The 15,234-nt window shown below is 43.5% G+C and overlaps 1 protein-coding gene across 3 annotated transcripts in view; it reads right to left on the bottom strand.

Annotated features, from left to right (window-relative positions):
- DIP2C (disco interacting protein 2 homolog C) overlaps nt 1–15,234 on the bottom strand; it is a 338,078-nt gene that overhangs the window by 42,261 nt on the left and 280,583 nt on the right. For all 3 annotated transcript variants that reach the window (XM_056857272.1, XM_056857273.1, XM_056857274.1), the window contains 7 exons: nt 14,837–14,951; nt 11,314–11,453; nt 8,985–9,121; nt 7,120–7,328; nt 6,340–6,454; nt 3,599–3,800; nt 1,522–1,631 (listed from right to left, as the gene is read on the bottom strand). In XM_056857272.1, the coding sequence (XP_056713250.1) occupies nt 1,522–1,631; nt 3,599–3,800; nt 6,340–6,454; nt 7,120–7,328; nt 8,985–9,121; nt 11,314–11,453; nt 14,837–14,951 (1,028 nt within the window). The remainder of the gene's footprint in view (nt 1–1,521; nt 1,632–3,598; nt 3,801–6,339; nt 6,455–7,119; nt 7,329–8,984; nt 9,122–11,313; nt 11,454–14,836; nt 14,952–15,234) is intronic.

The following is a 15,234-nucleotide window of genomic DNA, read 5'->3' as shown; positions in this document are numbered from 1 at the left end:
GTCCTTTCCTCCCAATTGCAACTGAAGCTAGTTTTTTTAAAAAATAATTCATCACTGTGGAGGAATAAACTACTATACTCAAGAGTGTTCATTAACAAAGAACATTGATCTATTGTCCGAAGGGACTTAAAACAGTTTGAAAGCTTGTGAAATACGTCAGCAAGTGCTGAAACGAATAAGAAAACACACACACATACTCAGCATTTCATTTTAACATTCATATTTCTAGGAAGTATCTGGTCACCACTGCTATTCACAATATATTCCATGCCAGTTTTAAAAAGTGAACTTCTCCACTGTTCCTAAGCATCATGTCATTTTCCTTTCTGAAAATGACATGACGCCTAGGAACAAGTGGACAGTATGCATGACTTTTTATCATTTCCTGGGAACAGAATACTTGCTTGACCATTAGGTGTGCCTCAGCTGTGGGAAAGATGCTTGGAACAAGAACATCTTGGTATACTGACTCCCAGCTTACAGCTAGCTAATCACACGGACTGTACTATGACAAATAAGGTTGTTGTGATGCAGCCACAAAACCTCAATCGTCTCGTACATTTGCTGTGGCGCGCCACAAGCTGTATATTGGGCATGACAGCCCATGACTGTGGAGCAGAAGCCAGCACGCAAAGGAGATTTCTGGAACTGTCATATGCAGGAGTGGTTATTTGAGTGGCCCCAAGTTTATTATCTCTTCATCCTGCTTTTCTTCCAAGAAGCCCAAGGCAGTACACAGGGTCCAGAAGAATTTCCCATCCAGGTGCTGACTAGACTTGGGCCTCCTTGACTTCAGCAAGCTTGATCCCTCACTGTCCCAAGGTAATAGTAACAAAGTTTTTTCTTCTTCTGACAACTGTAGAAGTCGCAGCCATCTTGTTTTGGCAGGAAAACTCCCCCCCCCCTGTTAGAATACTAAGGAGGTAGTGTAGATGTAGATTAGAATAGAATAGATTAAGAGTAGAACGTAGAATTAGATGTTAGAATCAGATAAGAGTAGAAAGTAGGTTTAAAATAGTTTCCTAAAGGTATCTAGCAGAGAGCTGCAAAAAAGGCTGCTCTCCCATTGTGAGGCAGGAAATGAACTGAAGAGGAAGAGGGTGTTTCCCTCTGAAGACAGGAAGTTGAAGTTTTTGGTTCCTGCCTCCCGAAGCAAGTGAAGGAAAACACCCACATTGAAGATGCCCTCCTACTCAGAGCGAGAACTCACTGTTCCAAGGTAATAGTAACAAAGTTTTTTCTTCTTCTGACAACTGTAGAGGTCAATGACGCTTACAGGACCACAACTCTCCCAGCCCAGCTTAAGGGTGACCCTAAGCAGGAACCCAGGTCCCATCATGTTCAATGAGACCAATTCCTCCACAAGTGTATTCAGAATTACAACCTTAGTAAAGGAGAACGCCACTTAAATTTTATTCTTGCTTTGAGTTTGCTGCCCCATGGCCAAAAAGCTCTGCCAATAATCATGAAGCAACTGTGAGAGGCTGTAATGCCAGGAATACGAACGGTTTCTCACTTTACCTTTCTGGCTTGATCGTTATCTTCTATTTGCCCCAAATCTCTGCCACTCGCCTGAGCAATTCTTTTCCCAGAGACCAGATTCCCCACCATCACAGAGGCAGGGCCAATTTCTACAAAATATCAGAAGCAGATTTATTAGAAGAACGAAACCCGAGCCAAGTTCTGCAATGCAGAATCCAAAGTGTTGCCTCCACTCATCCGCAGCAATGTTTTAAACCTCTGCTGCAAAGTCTGAAATTTTAGATTAAAATGCTCAGCACATGAACAGAAGTATTCAATTTGTGGAAGCGGACTGCCCTCGATATTGCTAGACCGTCATTCCCTCTTATAGACTCAGAAAATACACCTAATCATGACCCATTATTTGGCAATATGCAGCTTGCTAGGAAAAAATGGCTTGGAGATAGAGGAAGGCACATCCAGATGCCTAAAATGGGTGCCTCAAGGGGCATCCTCTGGCATTATAGCCTGTGGTGGATACCCATTTTAGGCATCTGGATGGAAACCATTAAGTGCTAATCCAGAATGACTGACCCTTACTCTCAAGCCAGCACACATATCTTTTTAAATAGAAAAACACAGAAAAATAGCAAACAATACAGACAAGTTCTGGGTGGAAATACAAAATTTTGATAAAACTACCACATACATATTATTATTCTTTCCTACTTAGAGAGTATATTATGTTGTACCTCTACCTTCTTAATATGTGGTCCTCTTTGTTTTCTACTTGCTAGCTTATTTTCTATATTGCTAACATTTTTAACGTTAACGTTATTTTTAATATCTAATGCTTTCTTCCTTTACATAAGCACATATGTACCCAAACTCAATTTTGCTGACACAACATTTTAAGAAACATACAAGTAATAAAGCTTCCAGCTGTTTTGGACTTTTTTTCACTTGGATTGTCAGCCTCGCCAGCATACCTACCTTTATAGCAGAGGGCAAACATCTACATGCGCAAACTCACACACACACTTGTATACTGTGTGTGTGTGTTAAGTGCCATCAAGTTGCTTCCGACTCATGGCGACCCTATGAATCAATGCCCTCCAAAATGTCCGATCTTTGAAAGCCTTGCTCAGGTCTTGCAAATTAAGGGCTGTGGCTCCCTTTATTGAGTCAATCCATCTCTTGTTGGGTCTTCCTCTTTTCCTGCTGCCCTCAACTTTTCCTAGCATGACTGTCTTTTCTAGTGACTCTTGCCTTCTCATAATGTGACCAAAATACGATAGCCTCAGTTTAGTCATTTTAGCTTCTAGGGTCATTTCAGGCTTGATTTGATCTATAACCCACTGATTTGTTTGTTTGGCAGTCTTCTTTCTTCCTGTCAGCTTTCTTCATTGTCCAGCTTTCACACCCATACATAGTAATAGGGAATACGATGGCATAAATTAGCCTAATCTTGGTGGCCAGTGACACATCCTTACACTTCAGAATCTTTTCTAGCTCCTTGTATATTACCACCAGCTCTAGCTCCTTGTATACTACCTCTAGCTCCTTGTATACTACCACCACTTTTAAAAAGTCAGCAGACAGGCTAGACCTGGCTAAGTGCTATTCTCACTGTGCAAACAGCCAGGCTCTGACTCCTGAGAATTCTGAAGGCTTTCCCTTGTCAGTAGAGGAAAGCTGGACAGTCCTTCCTTTTGAACTCACGGTGACTGGGGAGGAGATGTCACAAGCCAGCAGGTTAATCATCCCTTGTTATTAAGTTTGGCTAATCTCCCTTAGCAGTTGAGGAAAAGGGGAAATTAGCTGAGCGGAGCAGCAGTAGGGGAAAGCCTGCTAACCAGTCAAGTCTCCTGCGCTCACATCAAGGCAAGCTTCCCTCTGTTTCCTCCTCAGCTGGCTAAAACAGGAGCCTTTAGAATTCACAACCACCAGCGCCTGAGGGCTTTTTACATGGTGAGTTAAACCTACTGCAGCTCCATCAGCCTGGAACTCCCTGGGATCTGAATAATTTCCTTGGAAAGAAAGCTCTCTCTACCTAGTACCTGCGCACATAACAAGCGAAAAATGTACAGCAGGGGCTTATTAAACAAGACATTCCTTGTGGAGACGCTATGCTTACCTGGTTGCTTTTGCCTTGGTTTAGGCAGGTTTGTTACGCAGGTGTGTGGACACATCAACACGTTGCAGGGATGCAGTGCACCTTCCAGGAAAAGCTGCTTTGTTTCTGATAAGTGGATTCCGCCTAGGGGAGTCTTTGGGAGTGTGTTCGCTGGCACCAGCGCTAAGCAGTAAACCCCAACTTGATGAATACTGTCGATAGCCTAGAAACGGTTTTTCAAAAACAAGTTGGAAATTAATGGAAGGATGAAGATGAAGAAGAAGAGTTGATTTTTATCTGCCGACTTTCTCTGCCACTTAAGGAAGAATCAAACCGGCTTACAATCACCTTCCCTTCCCCTCCCCACAACAGACACTCTGTGAGGTAGGTGAGGCTGAGAGAGAATGACTTGCCCAAGGTTACCCAGCTGGCTTCGTGTGTAGGAGTGGGGAAACAAATCCAGTTCACCAGATTAGTGTCCGCCGCTCATGTGGAGGAGTGAGGAATCAAACCCGGTTCTCTAGAACAGAGCCCACTGCTCCAAACCACCGCTCTTAACCACTACACCACACTAACCAAATGTCTTGCCACTGAATGTTATGCATCTGATACTTGGCTAAATGACTTTCAACAGCCAAGCTACCTCCTGCCCAACAAAAACACACTCTGAATGTGATGGTATTTTATGTTGCAAATGGAAAATTACATGTAAGGTTACATGCAATCATTAATGGTACACAGATTGTGATCTGGAAGCAGCAGATTTGGTTTGTCTTCAGAAACAGAAAACCATGATAAAACCACTTACTCCATTCCTCTTTCCTTGGTCACCGCATGTACCTGCCTGCTGCAAACTCAAACTGTAAGTAATTCCACCATTAATCAAAAACTGACCCAGATAACCATGATTTTCTGATTCACAGTAGAAAGCCTCTTTTAATAATTTAACAGTATGTTTTTGTCCTTTTCAAAAACCAATAAAATTTATTGGACTTATCCTTGGCACTGTGGATTTCAAACTGCTAAGGAGCCAAGAGAAGAAAAAGCTCCTGCTTAAATTGTGCCAATTTGTGGCGTGCCAGTGAGGGGTGGTTAAGAGTCTAATCTGGACAACCAGGTTTGATTCCCCACTCCTCCACATGAGCGGCAGACTCTAATCTGGAGAACCAGGTCTGATTCCCCACTCCTCCACATGAAGCCTGCTGGGTGATCTTGGGCTAGTCTCAGTTCTCTCAGAACTCTCTCAGCCCCACCTACCTTACAAAGTATCTGCTGGAAGGTGATTGTAAGCCACTTTGAGAAAGGTAGAGAAAAAACGGGGTACAAAAACCAACTTTTCTTCTTCTTGATATTTGCGCATGAATTCTCCTATCAGGGTTGACAGGAGACAATATTCTAAGACAACTGTACTACAGGATCCCAATCAGATCCCTTTTATGGAAACTGTACACGGGAATCTTCCATTGCAGATGATATGTCCATCCTACTGAATGAGTTAGGCTTCTCTGAACTTTCCAGTATTGCCGAATATATTGGTTGTTCTCTCATAATAAAAGCCATCATGATATCCACTACATGCATGCATGTTTAAAATATAGACTGTCCATCATTACATGGTATGTCATGCAAAGGAACAGAGCCTCAAATGAGTGACATTCTTGTGCTTAGTTTCAGGCAGGTAGCCCTGCTGATCTGCAGTAGAACAGCAAGATTCAAGTCCAGCCACACCTTAAAGACCAATTAGATTCTTTAAGGTGTGACAGGACTTGAATCTCTCTTGTACTTGCAATTGAAACATGTAAGCTAGCCTCTGTTATCGATGACAGAGGCAAGAAGTGCTGTTTTATTTTCAGTCCCACTCCTTGTAATTCCTAGCATGGAGTTTGCTTTTTTTCAGTGCACCAAGTCGACGTTTTCATTGAGCTTTCCACTAGAAACCCAAGATCTCATCAATCTCAGCCTCAGCCAGTTCAGGCCACATCCGAATATAAGGTCTGGCAGAAGTTCTGCTAATCTTTCCCCAGGCATATAACTGACCATTGAGCAGCACTATTTTCTAAAAACCTTTTAACTACCCACCAGTCTCTTTCAGTACTGTTCAGGGAAAGTAAGTATTTCCACCAGAAGCCACAGCCTCTGCCAAGGGCAATTATAAAAGCAATCCATGAGACATAGAAAACATAACCAACAAGAGGCAAACCAGGTGGACAGACTCTCTGCTTTTTCCAAACACTGCTGGGACTCAATTAGTGATCTAGTCAGGCACCAAAAAGAAATATGGTGTCCAAATAGGGTTGCCAACCTCCACGTACCAGCTGGAGATCTCTTGCTATTATAACTAATCTACGAGATCAGTTCACCTGGATAAAATGGCCGCTTTGGCAATTGGACTCTATGGCATTGAAGCCCCTCCCCAAAACCCACTCTCAGGCTCTGCCCCAAAAACTCCTGCCGGTGGTGAAGAGGGACTTGGCAACCCTATGCCCGAAAGATGCCATTTTCTGTGCATGTTCACGACTGCTTGTGACAAGTTTTTTTTCCTTGGCATTGAGATTTCCCTGACATTGAGATTCAGAGGGGAGCAAAGCAGGGTGAATTTGGCAGCGGTGAGACAGACTGTGTAGTTTATATTCATATATATATGAATGCCAGCAGACTAAACAATTTAGCTTATGCATCTGGGGAAGGTGAGAATATGTTGCGTCACGTATGGCTCTGAACTTTTAATCCGATGCTGCTGATTGCAAGTTTAGCGACCGTACCTGTAGCACTCTGCTCATCCACTGAAAGCTATCTTCCTCCGTGGAGTCCGGTCTTTGCTCGGCAACAATAACTATCCTCTCATCGTGAAGGACGCTCACCGAAAACACTGCTATTCTGTGGAATGTGGAAAACCAAAACAGTCACCATCTAGCAGCCAGCATGGAGTGTAGAGCAATCTGCATTTCATCAGGTTTGTGACTCACTCCTCATTAGTTATGCAATTGAGAAGACTGGGACGCCAGCTCTTGTTTCTTCTAGAAAGAGACAGCTGCATCAAAACACCTACGAAAGTTTAAAATAGAGCACTGCTGGGGAAACAGCTATTATAAAAGCTAGCTTTTCAGCTCTCCAAAGAGAACTGCACAGCCCTTGCAGAAGGCTTCGGTCTCCAAGCATGCCTGGAGTGTATTTACCAAAAGATGCAGAAAAATAAATAAATAAACAAGGCTTAGAGCTATATAACAGCCAAAAGCAAATGCTGTCCCAAATTTTGCGGGACCAGCGGTAGCCCACACGGTTTGATTTGTCTCCATTTTATTTTGTTTTCATAGTGGCTTCTTTCTGGTAAATAAATGTAGTCGAAAACAAAAGCTTGTACTGTGGAGAATGAGGGCGTTGCTTTATTATTCAACAAGAAGTTATGGGAAAGCATCCTAGAACACTGTTAATGCAACAACATAGTCTCACAGCTCACAGCATCTAAAAATCTGCTCTGAGCACGGGCAGTGACTATTTCAGAATCCTATTTAAAGGGGAGGAGGGACCAAAGTGAAGCATACCTTCCCCTATAAACAAACTTCATGGGTTCCACAGCCAACGCTGTCGCCACGATGTCGTCTGCGTTGTGCCGCCGTCCGCTGACAACCATCAAGCCATCCATTTTGCCGACGACAAAAACCAGTCCACCCGGGCCGATAAATCCCAGCAATCCGGTTCTTATAAAAGGATATTCGCTTATCGGCGCACCTGAACTGGTCATAGGGAACACCTGCAAGACGGACAGGACAGGGGAGTGTTGGACTTCAGAGCTGCAGCAACACTGTGCTGGAGTTTCTTGCTCTATCAGAGATGCAGATGATTTCAGAACAGAATCAGAGCCAGATGCTCTGCCTTCCCCTCAGCACTCCTAGAGGGTAGATATAAAAAAATCCCCATCTCAGAGAGATTATGCCCGTGTGGTATAGGGGACGTAAAAACCATGGAGCATATTCTCATCTGCTGCCCTTACTATGAAGAGATTCATGACAAATTTATTCAGCCTTGGACTAACAGGCTCTTAGATAACTCGGATGTTGGAGAGGGCGAGGCAGTCGCTCTCAGATGAAAACCAAGGGTTTCTGTTGACACCACTGAATTTTGTGCCGCTGTGTCCAAAATTAGGCACAAATTGTTGGGATGACCTGCCTTATTATCTATGTATATAGTAGTGTCCTCTTAGGATTTTATGTAGACTCCAGTTTATTTTATACTTGGAATTCCTGGTTTTAATGTTTACTGTATCTGTCTGGATATGTGCCGTTATCAATAAATGACTGACTGAACCTTGAGACTTACGGAGAAAGACAAAATGATGAAGGTGATGATATAGAGGGCCCAGTGATGTCACGCTTTCACAGTGTGGCCAATCAAGGTGGATTCTGGCCTTTGTACCTGTTTCAGAATGTGCACCCCTGCATTAATGAAACCATAACGAATGGTGCGCACATACACTCTTGTGCTCTAGTATTTTTTTAAATCTAACTTTTGTGCTGCTGCATCTCCAAGGTGCGGAGATCACACGGTTCCCAAGCAGCTTCCCATCTGGGCAACCTACCAGATCCAACCTGCTTGGTTCCATCGGCAAAACCACATCATCAGTTTTCAGCCCAATAGTGGCCAATGCCACAACCGGCATATAATGTCCGTATTGCGCCTCAGCTTGAAATCATATACAGATAGGGTTGCCAACCTCCAGGTGGTGGCTGGTCATCTCCCGCTATTACAACTGATCTCCAGGCGATAGAGTTCAGTTCACCTGGAGAAAATGGTCACTTTGGCAATTGGACTCTATGGGATTATACCTCACTGAATTCCCCCCCAAACCCCACCCTCTTCAGGCTCCACCCCCAAAATCTCCAGGCATTTCCCAATCCAGAGCTAGCATCCCTATATACAGATATGCAAATACTCTTTAAAAGTACAGGCTTAAACTATGGTGACCTCCCTTTATCACTTGAACACACACATGAACATGCCTTATACTGAATCAGACCCTTGGTCCATCAAAGTCAGTATTGTCTACTCAGACCAGCAGCGGCTCTCCAGGGTCTCACGCAGAGGTCTTCCACATCACTTATTTGCCTAGTCCTTTTATCTGCAGATGGCAGGAATTAAACCTGTGTGCCAAGGAGCTACAGCCCCTCCCCTCCCCTCTTCTCCCCAATAAACACTTTCCAAACAGGAGATATTTAGGCATTTCACAGTTGGTATAGTGTTTTATTTTTAACAGAAGTCTCGCTACGGTGAGAGTCGTTACAGCTGCCATCCAACACAAAACAAAGATGGACAGACCCTAATGGAACCATTAGCTTCACTGGCATCATCCAAAAGCTCTCTGAGAAACTTGGAATGCTCAGGAGGGAACGCTCCTTTAGCCCTGACTCACCTCAAACGTGTTTTTTGTCATCCCAGAGAGTCCATAATAGGATGTTCCCGTCGCCATGGCACACACACAGAGTTCACCTACTTCGTCTGTTCGGCAGAGCTGGGGGACCCCGTCTGGCTTCACTGCACACATTATGGCTATTAAGAGAAAAGCAAGGTAATTTTATATGGAATACACAGCTTGCAAGTTTTACAAAACAGTGTGTAAGTTGCGGATAAAAGTAATCTCAGGCAATTTGCATTAATTAATAAGTAATTATACTATGTATTAAAAAATCTGGCCTTGTATTACGCACATGACGATTTGATAGCTCATGTCTTCCTTCCACCTTTGAAGTTGCCGTAGCAAAAGATGCTTTGGGCTAGCGAGCGTCTTCACAATTTCTACTCTGCTTTTAGAAAGGTCATCAGAAACGGTTACCTCATCCTAGTTACCTTGACAACACCCCTCTTCCCAAGAAAGTACTTTTCTTTTTGAGTGAGAAGCAGCTTAATGATATTTATGTGGGGACGGAAAGACATTCTACCTGTGTCATCCAGAAGAAGCTTAATGTTATTTATTTGGGGACAGAAAGACATTCCACCAGTGTCATCCAGATGTTAACCGCCATGAAGAAGAAGAAAGGCAGTAGATTTTAACACACCCATTGTGTTTGGGGTTTTTTTTTTTGTTTTTTTTAAAGATACAGTATTGTCAGAGAATGAGGAGACGCATTCCAGAACTAGGCTGTACTCTTTATTCCACCATGCTAAAAGTGCCTCTTAAAGCTTCTGCTGCTTCCAATCTTGGGCATAAAATAGAAGCCCATATATGACTCGTGATGGATTGCAACTGCAGTAAATCCTGCGACAAGCATATGTTTAGCAGTGGGAAAGGAGCCAGTGTGGCGGAGGAAGAAGGGAAACAGAGCAGAATGCCTTTATAAGTGCAAAGCACACTCGTTTTATGTTCATTTCCATCCCCTGAGAAAGAGGCTCAAGTACCCAGCACTGCATCCTATTAGGCAGGGCTGCACAATCATATGTAGGCAGATGCACTTGGGAGGGTGCTGTCTTTTTAGGAAACACAATATTTGGAAGAAACCATTAACTTAGCATTGTTACAAAATAAGGCTTACAAATAAATCTCCCCCGCCTTGCCTTTTTCTATTATTTATTACAGGCTTTTTGGAGGGGAAACTTGGCTTGGCACAAAAGGAATTTAAGTTTCGTGTCACGTTTGGAAGTTCAGACTCAGGTACCAGTCTGAAAGTTATCACAGCCTGCCGAGAACATTAGCATTTTAAAATAATTGTTTATGTGTGTTCAACTGAGGGATGGTAGCAACAGGACCTTGGAGGAAATATTTTGCCGGGCCCTCCCACTATCCTGGCCAGGCAGAATAATCTCCACCTCTCCTTCTGAAGATGCAACTTCAGCAGCTAACGATCTGCTAATTAGGGGTGGAGGAGGAGGAAAGGGGAGACAGATTGAAGACACAAACAGCCTTTTTATTTTTATTTTTGCTGTAAGGCCAGGACAGTGGGGAAGACTTTAACAAGGAAGTTTAGGCAGATGAAAAAGAAAGATCTTGCAATCTAGCCCCTCTGTAAGAATTGGTGGCCCATGGAGCTCAAAGAATCCGTGCACTTCCTGAGGAGGCAAGAAACGAACTGAAGAGGGCGGGCACGCCCCCCCCCATCGGGGGTGGAAACAGCAATCTAGTTCCTGCCTCCTAGGATGATGGGAAGAGGAGTACGCAAAGGTGCCAAGATGCCCTCCTGGTCTCAAAAGGGGGGAAAAACTGATCAGAAAGGTGCTGACAATAGATTCAGAAAATTGTGAGTCCTGGGAACAGCCCACTAGGAAAGGTTTGTGCATGAGCACATGGCAACAAAATGAATGGGAGCTCAGCTCTCATGCAACTCATCTTTACTTAAGTGGAATCTCTGCAGGAGACACCCCAAACAGAACATCTGAGGATCTCAGCTCTAGTTACAGATATATCAGATATGGGCTTAACCAAACACATTTATTTGTATTCTGCTCCTCTGCCAAGAGAAATATTTCAGTTCACAAATACAGGCTGCTTTGTAAAACACACCAATCCAAGAGCACCCAATGAGCCTCATAACTTAGTGGGAACTTGAACCCGGGTATTTACACATCCAAACTCAGTACCCTAGCTACCGTATCAAAACGAGCCTCTCAAAGGTTCCTTAGGAGGAAACAACAACCATTAATTTATAACTTGTTATCTTTGCTGCATGTATCTGGCCTGGGTTTAGAACTGAGATGAACAGAAGAATGATTTGATATATTCCAGAGAAATGTGGGAAAGAGAGTCTTACCTCCTGGCATCACTAAGCCGACATCTTGCACCGTTAGGACAGAAAGCTTCTCTTCAGAATCAACTCTAATGACTCCATACGTAAGACCATGCATGGACAGCACTCCTCTGCCTGGGGGCTGATTGCTATCATCTGTCGGCCTGCAAGAATTCAATTTGCACATGAATGGGCAGCTCTTTACGTTAAAAAAAGCAATTCCTGACAATGCCACGCTTTGGTGTTATGTTCTAGCACAGAGGTTCCCAAACTGTGCTCCGTGGAGCACTTGGTGCTCTGCGAAACATCTCCTAGTGCTCCACGAAGCGATTGGAAAGAAAAATACTACTGTCATTCGGTTTAGTATATTGGTGCTAGGTGAAAATTATTTCTCTATGACGAATTTCTCTCCTGAAAAGTGTTCCATGACTCAAAAAGTTTGGAAACCTCTGTTCTAGCATGAGGAATAGACAGACCTAGAGTGGGAATATGCAGAGAGGGTTTTGCTCAGTTTTCAATGCTCCCTATTGGCCCCACTCTTTTGAAGGAGAGTTTGGGAGTGTTTTAATGGAGCTGTGACATTTCTAACTGACCGGCAGTACTCTCTTTCAGTTTGCTGAATTTTATTGTTGTATTTATAATAATCTTCTTTGGGCTGTGGGAAAAGATCGCCTTATAAAATGATGGCACCAAATAGGATAGAAGCTAGAGCAGAGTTAAAATATTGGAGGATCTTCATCTCTCCATTTACCTCTCACCTTTCCTCTCAAGGGCAGCACAACCTTTAGATAGTGTGTAAAGTGCCGTCAAGTCGTAGCTGACCCCACAGGGTTTTCAGGGCAAGTTATAGCAAGATATAATAATATGAATAAATAAACGAGTCCAAGTCTGGAATCGGGCTATTCAGATTGTTTTCAACTTTATCACTGTGGTACTGTTCAAGGCTATTGGGTTGAATGAGTAGTTTCATTAAAGTAAGTCTATAGAGAACTGGTTTGCCATTGCCTGTCTCTGCATAGTAACCCTGGACTTCCTTTGTAATCTCCCATCCAAGTACTAACCAGCACTGGTCCTGCTTAGCTTTTAAGATCTGACGACATCAGGCTAGCCTAGGCCATCCAGATCAGAATGACTTTTAGATTAGAACATAATAATAATTAAAAATAATCCAACCCCCTCCATGCTATTGAATGAATAGCAACTGCTTCTTTGCTGTTTTAGAACTTTTTGCCATGGTAACATGAACACCGCTCAGTAAGCGTTTGATTCTCCACTTTGTTTCAAAAACAAATGCTCATAATGAGCATACCTACACAGCACTTCACCCTTAACTTCAAGCTAACGAGCGAAAGAGAGAGAGAGACAAATGCATCTGGCTGATGTTTTAGCGGCCTGGCTTTTTCAACACAATGCTAATACTGGTTACAGGTGACATTGCCAAGCAACACAGGCTGGGCTTGGGACGTATTCCCAATTAATGGGTGGCTCTAGGATGCATTTCACAACCTTTCTTAACAAGTGGTAACCAGTATGGTTTCTTAAAAGTGATGCTACAAACTTAAGGGCACAAGTTTCCTCAAAAAGTAAACTTGAAGAAGAAGAAGAAGAGTTGGTTTTTATATGCCAACTTTCTCTACCACTTAAGGGAGACTCAAACCAGCTTACAATCACCTTCCCTTCCCCTCACCACAACACACCCTGTGAGGTAGGTGGGGCTGAGAGAGCGTGACTGGCCCAAGGTCACCCAGCTGGCTTCGTGTGTAGGAGTGGGGAAACAAATCCAGTTCACCAGATTAGCATCCGCAGCTCATGTGGAGGAGAGGGGAATCAAATACAGTTCTCCAGATCAGACTCCACCGTTCCAAACCACCGCTCTTAACCACTACACCACGCTGGCTCCCAACTTACTTAGGATTAGTCTCTAAACACTCTGCCAGGAAACACAAGATGGGTATTAGCGAACCATGTTAAAAACAGAGTGTAATGACAAGCACCATAAATGTTTAATTTTAAGAAAAAGATACTACAGATGCTTTCTTTCTCCTAAAAGGGCACTAGCAATAGGGGGAGGCAAAAACGGGCCAAAAACACTGGCAGTGAGCTGGTTAGAATGTGCATTAAGGCACAACAAATGGGCGGTCAATACACAGGCAGCTGTAATGAAGTAGGATTCCCATTACTCAGGAGGAAAGCTCAATCACGCTAGTGATCAGCATCCTTCTTCTCTGACATTCTGCTTTCCCAGATATACTGTGTTTCCTACTCAGGCGATCACCTGGGAAGCACCACACACACTCGAAACAGAAAGAATCAAGACCCTTTATCCATTGCTATCTTATCCGCTAAGGAGATCATGGGAAGGATCATTGATCCTCTGCCCTCCCCCATGCAATCCTGTGTAGTAAGTTAGTGGAGGGTGGGGAGAGAGAGAGAGAGAGAGAGAGAGAGACTGGCACAAGGTAAGCCAAAAAGCTTCATGGCGGAACAGAGAGTTGAACCCGCGTCTCCCTAGTCCTAGCCTTGCTTGTAGCCTATCATCAGGTTTTTGGTCTTTAAAAGAACATTTAAGCTTTCAAAAGAGAAAAAAAATTAGATAAGGAAAATTTAATTTGATGAAGATTTATTATGCCTAGATGAAAAGTGATAAAACAAGGTACCAGAATCTTTGATTAATTAAAAAGAGGAAAATGAAGAGGCTATTACAAGCTCTCTTATCCAAAGATATGAGACTGAAAGTTTCCTCTAGGGTTGCCAACAGGCCTGGAGAAAAATACCCTCTACCTTTAATAGAGGCTTAATGTGTGGAAACAGGCAGCATAAGCTTTTCATCCCCTCATTAACTCTTACCGGCCAGCCTCCCTGTCTGTTAGAGTTGCCAAGTCCCTCTTCGCCACCAGTGGGAGATTTTTGGGGCGGAGACTGAGGAGGGCGGGATTTGGGGAGGGGAGGGACTTCAATGCCATGGAGTCCAATTGCCAAAGTGGCCATTTTCTCCAAGTGAATTGATCTCTACTGGCTGGAGATCAGTTGTAATAGCTGGAGATCTCCAGCTAGTACCTGGAGGTTAGCAACCCTACTGTGCTTACATGCTCCCTTTATCTGTTTATATCATGTTTTAAATATTTTACATATATTTGTATTTTAAATTCTTGTTAATGTTTTGAAATGTTTTAATGTTTTATTTTAACTTATGGCATCTTGGGGACCTGTAATTGGGTGGAAAAGTGGGCGCAGAAATGGTTTAAATAAATAAAGTGTGGGAGCTCTTCTGACTTCCTAGGGTTGCCAGGTTCCTCTTTGCAACTGGCGGGAGGTTTTGGAGGCAGAGCCTGAGGAGGGCGGGGTTTGGGGAGGGGAGGGTCTTCAATGCCATAGAGTTCAATCGCCAAAGTGGCCATTTTCTCCAGGTGAACTGATCTCTATCAGCTGGAGATCAGTTGTAATAGCAGAGATCTCCAGCTAGTACCTGGTGGTTGGCAACCCTATGACTTCCACGGGCACTGAGACCTCCTCCTCCACTAATCATTTAAAAATTTAAATACAGTACCTTCTAATAGCCACGGTGAGGGCCTCTGGCGAACTAGCACAAGGACAGATGACCTCTTGCCTCAGGCCTTTGCTTTGGAAGACATTGAGAAATGCATCACAAGACGAAATAGACCCTAGAATTAGAACAAACGAAATCTGATGCCAATATAAATTGTGTGTGATGAAGCACTGTTTCTCTAACTTAAGAGGATTTCCAAACAAATAAGAAGTTTCAAAAGAATCTAGACGCCACGGAAAAAGAAGTAACTCAGCTACAATTCGTAGCCGGTTGGGTTAGGGTGGGTCATTGGTAAAAGCGTGGGGCATAAATTCAACAAATAGGATCCAAACAACTACCCAACTAGTTCCTCCTGCCCAGTGCTCCTAGATAGCAGTCTCTTCTTCTTAAGAACTGCT

The sequence above is a fragment of the Euleptes europaea genome, chromosome 11, assembly GCF_029931775.1.
Source record: "Euleptes europaea isolate rEulEur1 chromosome 11, rEulEur1.hap1, whole genome shotgun sequence".
NCBI lineage: Eukaryota > Metazoa > Chordata > Lepidosauria > Squamata > Sphaerodactylidae > Euleptes > Euleptes europaea.
The sequence above is the reverse complement of the archived record's forward strand: the minus strand, read 5'-3'. Positions and strand labels throughout refer to the sequence as shown.